This window comes from Curcuma longa, chromosome 16 (assembly GCF_044706935.1).
Source record: "Curcuma longa cultivar G26 ecotype Majalengka, Jawa Barat chromosome 16, ITB_CL_G26_1.1, whole genome shotgun sequence".
Classification (NCBI taxonomy): domain Eukaryota; kingdom Viridiplantae; phylum Streptophyta; class Magnoliopsida; order Zingiberales; family Zingiberaceae; genus Curcuma; species Curcuma longa.
Genome location: NC_133876.1, coordinates 229,273 through 242,261, shown reverse-complemented (window position 1 = coordinate 242,261; position 12,989 = coordinate 229,273). Strand labels below are relative to the sequence as shown.

General features: G+C 33.7%; 1 protein-coding gene across 1 annotated transcript in view; it reads right to left on the bottom strand.

The window, feature by feature from the left end:
* Positions 1 to 11,207, bottom strand: part of LOC141847511 (phosphatidylserine decarboxylase proenzyme 1, mitochondrial-like) — a 12,548-nt gene extending 1,341 nt beyond the window's left edge. Inside the window, exons 1-5 of the mRNA XM_074735570.1 lie at positions 11,011 to 11,207; positions 7,765 to 7,853; positions 6,842 to 6,895; positions 6,702 to 6,767; positions 1,934 to 1,994 (exon numbers count right to left, since the gene is read on the bottom strand). Coding sequence (XP_074591671.1) covers positions 1,934 to 1,994; positions 6,702 to 6,767; positions 6,842 to 6,895; positions 7,765 to 7,853; positions 11,011 to 11,194 — 454 coding nt within the window. The 5' untranslated portion in view covers positions 11,195 to 11,207. The remainder of the gene's footprint in view (positions 1 to 1,933; positions 1,995 to 6,701; positions 6,768 to 6,841; positions 6,896 to 7,764; positions 7,854 to 11,010) is intronic.
* Between the last annotated feature and the right edge of the window lie 1,782 nt (positions 11,208 to 12,989).

Here is a 12,989-nt window from a genome sequence, read left to right as displayed (position 1 = left end):
TCAAAACTGATGGAAGCAAATGATTCATGATCGCATGATGTTCCCCATTATGTTCCTATAAACAGTGTGAAAAGCAAACAACCTAGAAGGAATCAGAAAGTTAATAAATAAATTATAAATATTAATCATACTTTTCCAGTACAACCAGGCAATTAGGATACACAATTTGACTTCCAATAATACAAGGGTTAAGAGCTTAAGATAGGTAATTAATCTATAACCAGCCTTATCACAAATTAAATGGCCATACATGCAATAACAAATAAGACCAACCAGACCTAGACTAGGTAAATCTTGAAAGATGGAAGAAAAAGAATGTGTTTGATTTTTTTAAAAAAATTAACCAAACTTCAACTAGAATAAGCAAATCCAAGTAATCATCCTGGTTAACAGCATCAAAACATTTTTGGCTTAGTTTTCTTATTTCAATGGGAATATTCATCATCCAGGTAAAGTTTTGGTCAAAAACATAACCCACCTTGATTTGCTAAAAAAATATCAGGTCTCACAGTTTTTAAGTATCAAACAATTGACTCATGTTGGGCTAGGTCCTAGGCATTTATAAGGGAGAGGGCCAACAAAACTCAACTTCCCCTCTATTCCATCAGAGGTTACTAGTGGAGAGAAATAAACGGTAGGGGAAGCACCTCCCTTGTTTTCCTCAAAAATGCTTCTACCCAAATAGGGTGAGAAGCAACAAGTGCAAAAATCAAGCAGCAATTTTTGCCCCAGAAAAAAAAATGAATTCTCCTCATTTATGTGAAAAATATTTATTTTTTCTTGTGTTTTCACTCAATTAATTCATAAAATTAAAAAAGCATTCCCTCTTTCTTTCCCTTCAAGGAAATGGTGGAAAGAATTTTGCATGACTTCAACACTTACAAGGGAGCATAAATGAAAATTCATGTCTTTCACTTCACCCTCCTATTTTTTTCTATGATTTGATTTCTCTTCCACATAGGGGCGTGCTCTCATATATTAATATTTGTTATACTGTCCTTTCTTGTATCCTGACACATTCATCTTTTACATACTAATCTTTTGCCATATCAACCTTTTGAGTTGCTTCCTACCAGGCAAATAAAAGGATTGGAGGATCATGGCTTATAAAATTTTCTTTTAGCCTAAATAGTACATGATCACATGAGATTAGTAAATCTTTCAATACCTATCTATTTTTATTTTAAAATATGACCAAATTAAAATCTGCTTTATTTAGAGGGGGGTTTTGTAATCCTCCCATTAATTAATCCCCAGATCTCATTCAATATCACAAGTTAAATCCTCATCTCAGCAATGTGTACCTACCCCATTACGATTCCACAAACGAGATCTTGTCATCCCTCTAAGAACATTGCCTACAGGAGATTTGATGGCCAAGCCCAAATTTTATGAGGTTGTCCCCTCCGCGAGACCTAATCGCCACATCTCATTTTCAACGCATCCCAACTGCCGCAATGATCTGTGAAATCCAAACATTCTCAATCTCATAGTAGTCAATCGACCTCTGGACACAAGGACAACAACCACCACCTCATCGGCCAATAGACAATTTATGAGTTTGTATGAAAATTTTGCTTGCTCAACGTCAATAATTTGAGCCTAACAACTAGGTCAACAAATAACATATGGAATTATAGAAATATATTTGGTGCTCATTTGGATGTTCAAGAAATTAAAATGTTTCATAATATCTTATCATATCAACCTACAAAAGACATTTCTGGACACAAGGACAACATTGATAAGCAAGTCTTGACATGATATTTCAGTTTTGCAAAAAAGAATTAGATAAATAGTTCAAACAACAAACCGAATATCATGCTCAAATTCTGCCTTCTATGATAAACATTATGTTAGACGTTACCAAGTGGAGTTTTTTAAAACTTTAAGCCAACAGTGGATAAAATTGAAGGGAAAGATCGTGACATACCACAATGAAATGCTCTAGCCCATGCCTTGTAGATAAAAGGTCGACTCCAAGCTGGGATTTCCTAAAATAATATCAAAAAAATAAGAGAACTCAGAGTTTTCATTTTAGCAAATCAGAATACTAATCCAAATATTGGCAGAAAAGAGTAGGTTTACAGAAGTTAATATCTATAAAGAAATTAGGGTAAGATTTAGTGGCCATTAGACCTGGTCACTACTTTTAGAAAAGGACATTTCTTAAGAGGACACATACAATGTTAATATGAATGAAATCGACTGATTTTTACCTAAGGAGTTGCCAGTTAACCAAAATAGCTTGAGTTAAAGATAAGTCAACGGCAACAAATTTGTTGATAAGCATGAACAAATTTGATAATGTCATGATTGCTATGCACATTAAATAGATAGCAAGTCCGAGACAATGACATGTCCAAATATAACAATAACAATCAAACATTTCTCCCGCCAAGTGAGGTCAACTATATAGATCCTCCAATGCCATTAAGTTCGATCCCCTATTATATTCAAGGATTTAAATCTTATATCATGTCGTGTCAATCAGCACAGGCAGAATTTACCATTCCACCTGCCAATCGACACCGACACAATATTAGCACCGCGACCACAAAGTTGTCGTGACCTCGGGCAGCCTCACAAGATCGTGAATGGTGTCGCAACCCCAACGGTGACTTCCACAAGGACGCAGAGGGTGCCGCACCCCCCTCCATGCGGGCACGTAGGATATCGCAACCCCACACAGGCAACCTCAGTCGCGACACTTGCAGCAGCAACTGCAAATTTATTATTATTTTTTATTTTTGATTTTTTATGTCAGTTTTTATGCTTTATTTTTTTATTTTTTATTTTTAATTTTAGAGGTTGAATTTTCTATTTTTTAAAATAGTTATTTCTTTTTTCCTATTAAATTTTCCCTTCTTAATTCTTTTTCTCTTTTATCCATTAATTTTTTTCGTTCTTATTAATTTTTTTCTTCATTATTTTTTTCTCCATCAACATAATCAAAGAGAAAAAAATACCTCTTAAGATAAATAGAGTAAAAACAAAACCTCTTAACCACTTTAAAGATGATTATCCTTTCCCCTTAGATATATATATATATATATATATATATATATATTATAATTTCTAACTTTATAAAATATACCACTACTAATAAACTAAATTATTTTATATATAAATTAGATTTGATTTTAAACTAATCAAAATATATCTGAATTAAATATAGTTTCAACCTTCTTCATGGACTTCAATAACCTAAATCGACTTTTACTCAATAAGAATCAAACATTTCACAATAATATTAAACTAATCAAAATATATCTAAATTAAATAGAGCTTCAACCTTCTTAATGGACTTCAATAGCCTAAATCGACTTTTACTCAATAAGAATCAAACATTTCATGATAATATCAAAACTTAAATTAACATTCAACATCTCAAATATAACTTAATAATAAGATCAAATATTAATAAAAATATTTTTAATTAATATATTTTATATTTTAAAAAGTATCAAAATCATATCGATACAACACGATACGATACCAAAACCGTATCATTTCTGTCATATACCGAAATTTTGACACGAGTCAAAATTTTAACCTTGATTATATTATCATCTATATTTATTGTTACCAACCAAGTCTTCTTTGGTTTCCCTCTTTGTTGATTAATGTGTATACTTATCACGTTCTCGTATCGTCTAATTGGGGCATTTATTGATCGTCTAAGTACATGTCATAATGACACATCCAAACTTTGAAAGATAATGAAGAGCAAGATAGTAGGTCAAACAAACTCATTAAACACTGAGGAAATAATAATGGAGATAGGCAATGCCAACACAAGAAGATTTACATGGTTGGCAACTCTAGTTTCTAATCCATAGCCTAACCATATGTTCAGTAGATCAAGCCCACAATTTCCACTATGAAAGATCTTCAAAGGTAGAGGATTATGTTACAAACACTAATAATTCTCCATACAAGATATATAAATGATATTATCCCCTTGTAGGCAGTCTTCTAGCAATCCTTAGTTGTGTTTCTCTCAACTAGATGCAACAATATATCATAGAAGTTTGTGCACAAATACCGAGCCTAAACATACCATTGCTTACATAGATAAGCTTATTTCCACAATTGCCCAATGGCCATTTTTTAATTAGTCCAATCAACTGGAATCAACTTTAGTAGATTTGAATTCAAATTAAGAAATCGTTGACAAGATCTTATCAAGAAACTAGTCAACTAAAAGTGTGTCTTATGGACTCAAATCTAGTTGAGTCGATTATACCACTTTTCTAGTCTATTCAAGCTCAATAGTGAGCATTCTATGTCTTCAATTGAGTCAATAATTGGCTCAAGTCATCAATTGACTCGACCTACATGGAGGTCCCGATTTTACTTGTTTAGACCTCTATAAGCCTCCGCTTTAGGATCAAGCTTAGTCACTAAGCAAGGTAGGCTCTCTACACGCTCATGTTTATACATGCCCAAATAAGCGAACTTAAGAATACATTCACACAAATGTCTCACCTATAGAAGTCCATCCACTTACCCAAAAGCCAAGCTTCCAAAACTTCCAATACCCTAAGGCCACACCTCTAGGATTTCATCTGCTCACCTAAAAGTTACATTTCCAAAACTTCACCATTTTACCAAAGTCCTTGACAAAAGAACTTTGTCATATACCCAAACGCCACACCTCCAAGATGTCATCATTTGCCCAGAGGCATCACCTCCAAGACTTTTGATCCATTAGATGTCGTGCAACATCCAATATCAATTAACCAAGGTTTAAAATTTTGAGTCATGTTGAAGTTTTGGTTTATGACAAGAATGATACGGTTTCGATAATATATCGTGTTGTGTCAATATAGTTTCGATACTTTTTTAAATATAAATATATTAATAAAAAATATTCTTATTAATATTTGATTGTTCTAGATGTTTACTATTGAGTTATATTTAAGATATTAAAGTTGAATTCAAGTTCAAATATTATCTCGTGAAATGTTTTAAAATCAATTTTAAGTTTAGCTAAGGTCCACTAAGTAGACATGGCATGGTTGAGTAGGTTTGAACTAGATTTAATTTGGATTTATTTTGATTAGTTTAAAATTAAACTATTTTTATATATAGAATAATTTAATTTATCAATAGTAGTATATTTTATAAGGTTAAAAATTATATTATATTATTTTTTCTAAGGTGATTTTGGAACTATAGTTTGTTTCAGCTAGCAGTTATAATTGCTCAAACATCTCGATCTGCTCATTTCAATTTCAAGTTTGGTTTATTTCATTGTAGTTTTGTTTGTTCTGTTCATACAATCTTTTTGCATCCTAGGATTTCATTATATTTATAGAAAAAAATAATATGCATATAGTTTGTTGAAGTTCTTGATTATTTTGTTTGCATGGCTCTTCATTCCCTTTTATCACACTGTCATCGAATGGGGGACTTCTTGCTAAGTGCAAATTATACCCCAAAGCATGATAGTTGTAATAGGTATCAAAGCCTCATTTGCAATTTATATTTGAGGCTTTCTTATTTTCTCAATTTTCATTTTCTATTTTATGATTTTTGCAACAGTAGAATTGTCATGCAAGTCAATGTATATCTCTGAGTTATAGAATTTAAGAGTCCTTTTATTTGTTATTTTAAAAAAATTAGTTATGATTTGTTATTACAAATTTTATTTGGTTTTGTTGGGTGATGTCACAAGGTGGTGCTAATCATGATCATGGTCATTGTCGTAGTCATGGTCATGGTCGTAATTGTAGTCGTAGTTGTGGTACTGCACGCAGGCATGCATCTACTACCCGGGAGGTGACCAAGGCTCCATCTCTATCGAGAGCTCAATGTGATCATGGTGCAAGAGTTATTGGTCAATCATATGCGCTAGGCCCTAAGGGTTATCCTTCGGGAGCACTACTAGTCGACCCAACTACCTTTACAGCAGACGTTCTTGTGGATGAGGCATGCATTCATTTGCTTGCTTGATCAATGAAGGATTGTTATACACTCTTCCACAAAGGCATCGAACCCTAAGAAGTGCATTCATTGTTGAAAGATAATGAGTGCACCTTTAAATAAATGTGTAGTTATTTATTTTCCTGTAGCCTGCAATATTGTGTATTACTCAACACAAACAATTTATAAATCTTAGACAAGTTGATAGAAGTGTTAGTATAATATATAATTTAACCAACTTGCTCAATTTTCCCGGTATATGGTAACTTGAGATTATGATTGTATACTTCAATTTACATAGAGACTTTATAGCATACATCTGGGTTAGGGACCCTACAGTGAGGCCCTTCACTGAGTCATTTTTATTAAGATAACTAAGCAACAAGTCTCCCAAGAGAGAGAGGAGGGCTAGTCGACAGACTAGACAACAGAGTCGAGATCGTCAATCTAGTAGTCAAGGAGCTCGAAGTCAAACACATACAGCAAGGGTATGATTAGGGAGTCCTCATGGTCAAAAATGGTGGCCAAGAGCGCAGGGATCTTCACACCCACCCTTGCCTCAACAAAGCTAGACAAATGACACTAGAATTTTGGTGACCATATTGAGGTGTTCTAGATGTGATGCACTAAATCATAAAGTGTGTGTCCACTGGATCAGGATATATGCTTCTACTACAAGCTGTCAGAAAGCGGTATGAAACAAATTTGCAATATGAAAATATAACTAGCAATGCTCTATTAGAATTCCTAAAAAGAATAGAACTACAAACCACACTTATCAAGTTTCCCCATAGGCGCGAAATAGAACGCAACGGTAAAAGTCTCAGAAAAGCAGCCTGCATTTGACATTGCAAAATGTCAGTGTTTGAGAAGTAACAGAAGCATCAATATAGTCTTTTATAAGCAATACCTTTGCATCAGGTGAAAATTCTAGCTCTATTCCTCTTTGCCTCATGTCTTGAACCTATATGTACAGATGACACAAAACCACAAGCTTTGGTGAAGATACACATCGAATGTTGTATGTATGTTAGATACTTCACATAGTCTAGATAGGAGAAAATTTTAAAAATATAGTAAAGAGACATTCAAGGCATTAAAGGTCAACTACTGGTAAGATGAGCTGCATGATAAATGCTTTTCTTTGTGCAGTAAATCTGTGTTCCCTTTAATCTTCTTTTATCAATTTAGGATATTAGTTGAATGGTTACTTAGTGAACAACACTGCAAGTTAGGGAATGGTGTTTGTAGTTTGCATTTATAGGCAAGGAATACCAGGATTACCATATCTGAGACGAACTAAAACCATTAGGTGAAATTACATGGAAGTTATGCAGCAAAGTCTTGTTTCTTTGACATGCATAACAATGAAATAGATACTGTGCAAATAAATTTGAAAGCATTTCAGAAAAGAAGGTATAGATATGGTCTGATAATATGAGCAATCTTCTAAACAATTGAAATATATATATATATATATATTTATACCCATGAATTTCTATTTTAGGCAAGACATTAACAAAGCTATCCACAAACTTTTGTTAACAGATATATCAGCAAGGTATTGCTGCTGCTCTAAAATTGTGGGTTTCACTAAATCCCATATGGGTAAATTTTAACTTAATAAATTACAAATTGTTGAGGTAGATCAGAAACCCAAAGCTTGTTTATCATCCTTATGATAAGCTTACACTGAATCTTGCTGTTTGCTGTTCTTTGTAATTATTATTCAATACCTGCTTGCAGGTGATTCCTTCCAGCTTTCCAGTTTCAAATGAAATCTACACCTAAAATTCACAAGAATCTGGACACAGAGCAAAAACTAATACATGCCTTTCTGTCGTCATACATGCGCCGAGCATGTAGAAAACCAAACATAAGAAGTGTTGCCATTGTCGCACCAGGAATCAAAAGAAAGTTGCCTGCAGAAATCAACCAAAGAAGGTCATATTAAAGAATTGTTTCAAACAATGTTACCATTCATGAGATGAAAATTGATTCCACAAATTGACAAATTGTCTGCATATTTACCCCAAAACATATTAGTTTTTTTAGTTAAAGTACAGAAACATATAGTTTGATACTACATGCCTGCATGGTATATCAAAAAATTATTATTATTTTAATCACTAGTATTATACCATTATGTAGTGCATGTAAGTATATTGTGCTTATTTAATATCTTTTCAAAATTCAAAATTATGAAAACATGCTCACTTCTTGGTCAACATTATTAACTCCCAGATATCTGCATAAAGAAATTCTACAAAGGCTAAACAAGAATGATAATAAAGAAACAATAAATAGACTTCGACCATACATGAACTCCTGAAGACCAAAATCAGTCTATCATATAATATTATTAGAGAAAGTTCAAAAAGTATCTCCATCAATGGAGTTCTTTCAGAATCCATATCTACAACTTCATTTTCTTACACATAGACTAGACCCAAAGAATATGGAAGCCTTATGTCTTGAGGAATCATACAAAAATCTAGAAACACAATCCATCCCACACCCTCCAAAAATCCTAAGTCCTGTAAATCAACCCCATCAATCTTGTATAATGGCAATCAGTGGCATTCATGGTGACAGGTGATTGGACAATTGCAATAATGTAGGAGCAAGAGACACAAAGATAGACTCAAGAACAGATAAGCTTTCTGAGTTCAGTGCCTTTTTTCTGGCATCAAACAATATTTTCACTTGTTAGCTTAAGGTCAGTTCCTTATGATGGGCAACCTAGCTAATCAACTGACTTATCAGTTTAAATTACAGAAAGACTTAAGTTGTGATTTATTCCTCTCATCTAGCTAAAGACACATAAAAATAAGGCATACATAATAATAAAATAAAATATACATAATAGCATGAAACATGGTATAAAATACCGAGCCGTGCCAATTGACACAGGCAAAATTTACCAATCCACTTGCTGACCGACACGGGTTCAAAGTTGCAAGGCTGCCGCAAGACCACCACAAGATCGCATTTTTTATTTTTTTTCATTTCCATTTTTTTAATTTTTTTATTCAGTTAATTCCAATTCCTTTCCCTATTTCTTTCCCTCTCTTAATTTTTTTCCCCTCCATGAAGGTAAACAGAGAGAAAAAAATCTCTTTGCCTCTTTATTAATGATTAATTTTTTAGATAAAGAAAGAAAAAACAATTTAAAATGGAGGAAACAAATTGTTAAGAAAAATAAAAAATTAAATATAATATAATTTATAACCTTATAATATATACAACTATGAATTAAATTATTATATATAGAAATTTGATTTAATTTAAACTGAATAAAATAAATCTAATTTAAACCTACTTGATCCTACCATGTCTACTAATATCAAAACTTGAACTTACATTCAACATCTCAAATATAACTCAATAGTAAGCAACTACAACAATCAACTATTAATAAAAATATTTTTTAATTAGTATATTCAAATATTTAAAAAAGTATCAAAGCCGTATCGGCATGATCCGATCATAAATAAAAATTTTGATATGGCTTGATATTTTAAACCTTGGCATAAAAGCTGCTAAATATACATAAATAAAATAGTGGGCAGTGGCTAAGTATACATAAAAAGAAAATAAAATACCAACAACAATATGAAAAAGATTGGGTAATAGTGGACAATTGAAAGAATAGTGATTAACTACAAAGCCTATATAACAGAACTGCCTTTTAATGAATATCTCAAGCAAGGCTTAAACATACAACATAAGGATTGGGGAATATTGTGAGTTTTACAAAATGCATGCAAAAGAAGTTTCTTGGAAGTGACCATTTCAGAAGTCATTAGGCTGACTTGGCTTTGAGAATGCAGCACAAGAAAACTCTTTTAGCCTTGTGAGTTATGATACATAGGATGAAATCCACAATCATCTAGAACTAGAAAAGAAAAATATTTTTATCGGTCATGACATCCTTCTCTGCTTAAGCAACACTTGCTAAATCATTGTTTCGCTTATGATTCTCAATTTTTTCACCTTGGCAACTAGGTGAAGAAGAAAATTTTTCGCTTTTTCTTTAAGAATAGAATGAAAAAAAAAAAAGTAAGAGAGCCTCCTATGATATTGATAGTAAAGTTAAACACAGGCAATCTACAAAAGCATATCAAAATAGAAGCAGTAGAGTTAGTTACACAAGGCAAAATTAAACTAGCAAACTGCCTATTAAGGTTGCAACAAAGCTATTCGATATTAAGAGAAAGATCCAGAGAGTTTAAGGAGTTGAGTGAAATAGCACTAATATTCTACTTTATATCTCCATTCTTCGACCTTCGAATCCAAAAAAACAACTCCTTCGCCAAAATACTTGTGCTCATGCGAGTTAATTCTTTCTTTATCCTCATTCATACATTGAATTAGTGATAAACCTCTGTTGTTGTTCATTCTTGTTAAGCCATAATTTTGAGAAGTAGAACCACTTCCATTGAAGGGCTCTGCCATGTTTCCTCTTTAAAGATGATTTGGTTACTCAGGTACCTAACACATCAGAGTTCATTACTGGTCAAATAGCAATAAGTTCGTTCATGTTCATAGACAACGCTCAAAACACATATCGATGAAATTTGTCATTGCAATTTTGAGAGCTCTTGAAAGGCAACACCAACCCAATTTAGTATAAATGCAGAGTACACCAAAAGGTGGTTCACTACACTGTTAATCAGTGTCAACCTGCCTCCTATAGATAAACATTTTTGCAGTTAGCAGGCCTAAGGAGGATTTTTGTTATTGAATATTAAATTAATATTAATGCCATTCCTTTTTGTATGATAAGAGCATATCTGGATGATTAACGAAGGGATGCCTCCATATAAGTGGTGGCAAACCTAACTGCCTAAACGATTTTTGGTTGATCACAAAGACACCGAGCAATTTTTCCTTCATAACAGCAGCAAAATCTGTACTCCTAGAATCTATAAAGCGCAGTATTAGAATACTTAAGCCAGGTGTTTGGGTTAGCCTACCACACTACAGAACAAGGCGGGAACTACGACCAAATTAAAGAAGTGATATGAACAATTTCTTTTCAAACACAAGGAGTCCGTCATAGCGACAATGGAAGACCTTCGCGGCCGGCGCCACCGCCGCGGTTTGAACTTGCTGCGCTGAATGATGATGAACGCACCGAAACTTTTCGTAGATGAAAAGTCGGGTGGAACCATCGAGGAAGGCGATGTCCACAGAAGAGGAATCCTTGGTGATGAAAAGCAAGTGGCCTTCTTGGAGTCGGAGGAACCCTAAAACTCATCACTAGGGGTGACTCACCCTTGACTCCAGCTTTCTCAACTGCTCCCTGCAACTTCGGTGTAGTGTGGCATTTATAGTGGAGAAATTTTCATGTTACCTCAAAACTTTTAATTTTTTACAATGCAGCTCTAATTTTTTACCTTCACTTAAGCCCATTCACTTAAGCACAAGATGAAATTTACTGTTGGATCGAGTGTACGTGAGAAGGGATGAATCATGTGACTTTTAATTTTTTTTTTTCAAAAATCATGCACAGCAAAAAAATAAAAATATGATAAATCAAGCAACACAAAGATTTTATTTCGTTCGTAGTCGTCGACGACTCTTACTCGAAGGCACAGGTCCCTTGGACCTTTCCTGTGGGCAATCCACTAAATTTCTCTAGTAGAAAAAAAATCTCTGGTAGAGTAGGCGAATACAATGAGCAAAAGTGTGACAACCCCACACTTTTAACTTTTTAAATAAGTGTAGAAAAGTAAATTTTTCGTTACCCAATAGTAGAAAAATCTGGACGAACTCGAATGTTGGGGATGATCTTCCGGCAGAAGTTGGACGTGGTCGTGTCGAAGCTCGAGCTGCCGCAGAAGGAGGACGTTGGTCGAAGTTATGTGATTCATGCACTGACCAAGGCTTTATATAGAAACGATTGAGTTATCTAGATCTGCAAATGTTTAAAAAAACGTAAAACTTGATCCACTTCTTGCAGTTTATCTTATCCAGGATTAAAGAGTAATTCAAATTATATTTATGTTATCCTCTTTAAATATTTATTATAGATAGAAATAATTTTATCATTTAATAAAATTTCATATTAGCAAAATAAATAATAATGAAGATTAATTTTGTAGAGTTCACATGCAAAATTAATTTTATCCATATACCAAATAAATCTTATAAAATAGAGTTAATATAATAATAAAATATATTAAAATACAGAATATTTAAAATTAATTAGATTCTGTCAATCTAGACTAGGATCTAACCATGACTCAACTTAGATCACCCAAGTGGGTCTAAGTTGGGACCACGCCTAAAGTCCAAAAATTAGACTCGTCCTCACTGGTTCGCTCCTCCAGTGACTTACCTCACTTACCTTGTGCAGCTCTACTTGACTTCTCTAACCCACCAGGTCTTTTGCCAAGGCTCAACCACCATGGTCTTCCTGCTAAGTCTCCACCAACTTGGTCTTCAGCCAGTTGTCAGGCCCCCGCGGACCCAACTGGACTTTCTGCCAGGACTCAACCATCCTGGACTTCAGCCTAGTGTCTGGTTCTAAGTCTTTCAACCCTGCACACTTAGTAAGACGGTTAAACTCATAACAAACATAATTTTAACCTATTTGTCATTCATCAAAACTTGAGTTAGACCATTAGTGCAAACTGCACCAACATTTACCACTTCAACGATTTCACACGATCGATTCCATGACTATCTATAAGGAGATAAATCAAAAAGTTGCAAGAAAAGATGCAGTTGATCACTACGGGGGAGAACATTATCTCAACTTCGCTGAGATTCGACCTTTGTCCACTTTAACATGTCTATCCCGTAGTAACCAATTCAACCATACCTCCGAGGGCAATCTTTTTACCTCCACATTTTGAATAGATATGGTCAAAATTTTTGGATGGATTGCTACTGTCCTTCTAACCTTGTCAATGTAAAATTATTTGATTCTAAAATTTCAAATATCAATCTAAATTATTTTGTCAGCTCATGTCTCTTAAGTCCCCAATGCAAAAAGTACTTATTTGTCATGCCAAGGCTCGTCCCCTAACGCTTTGCATTGTCTACAT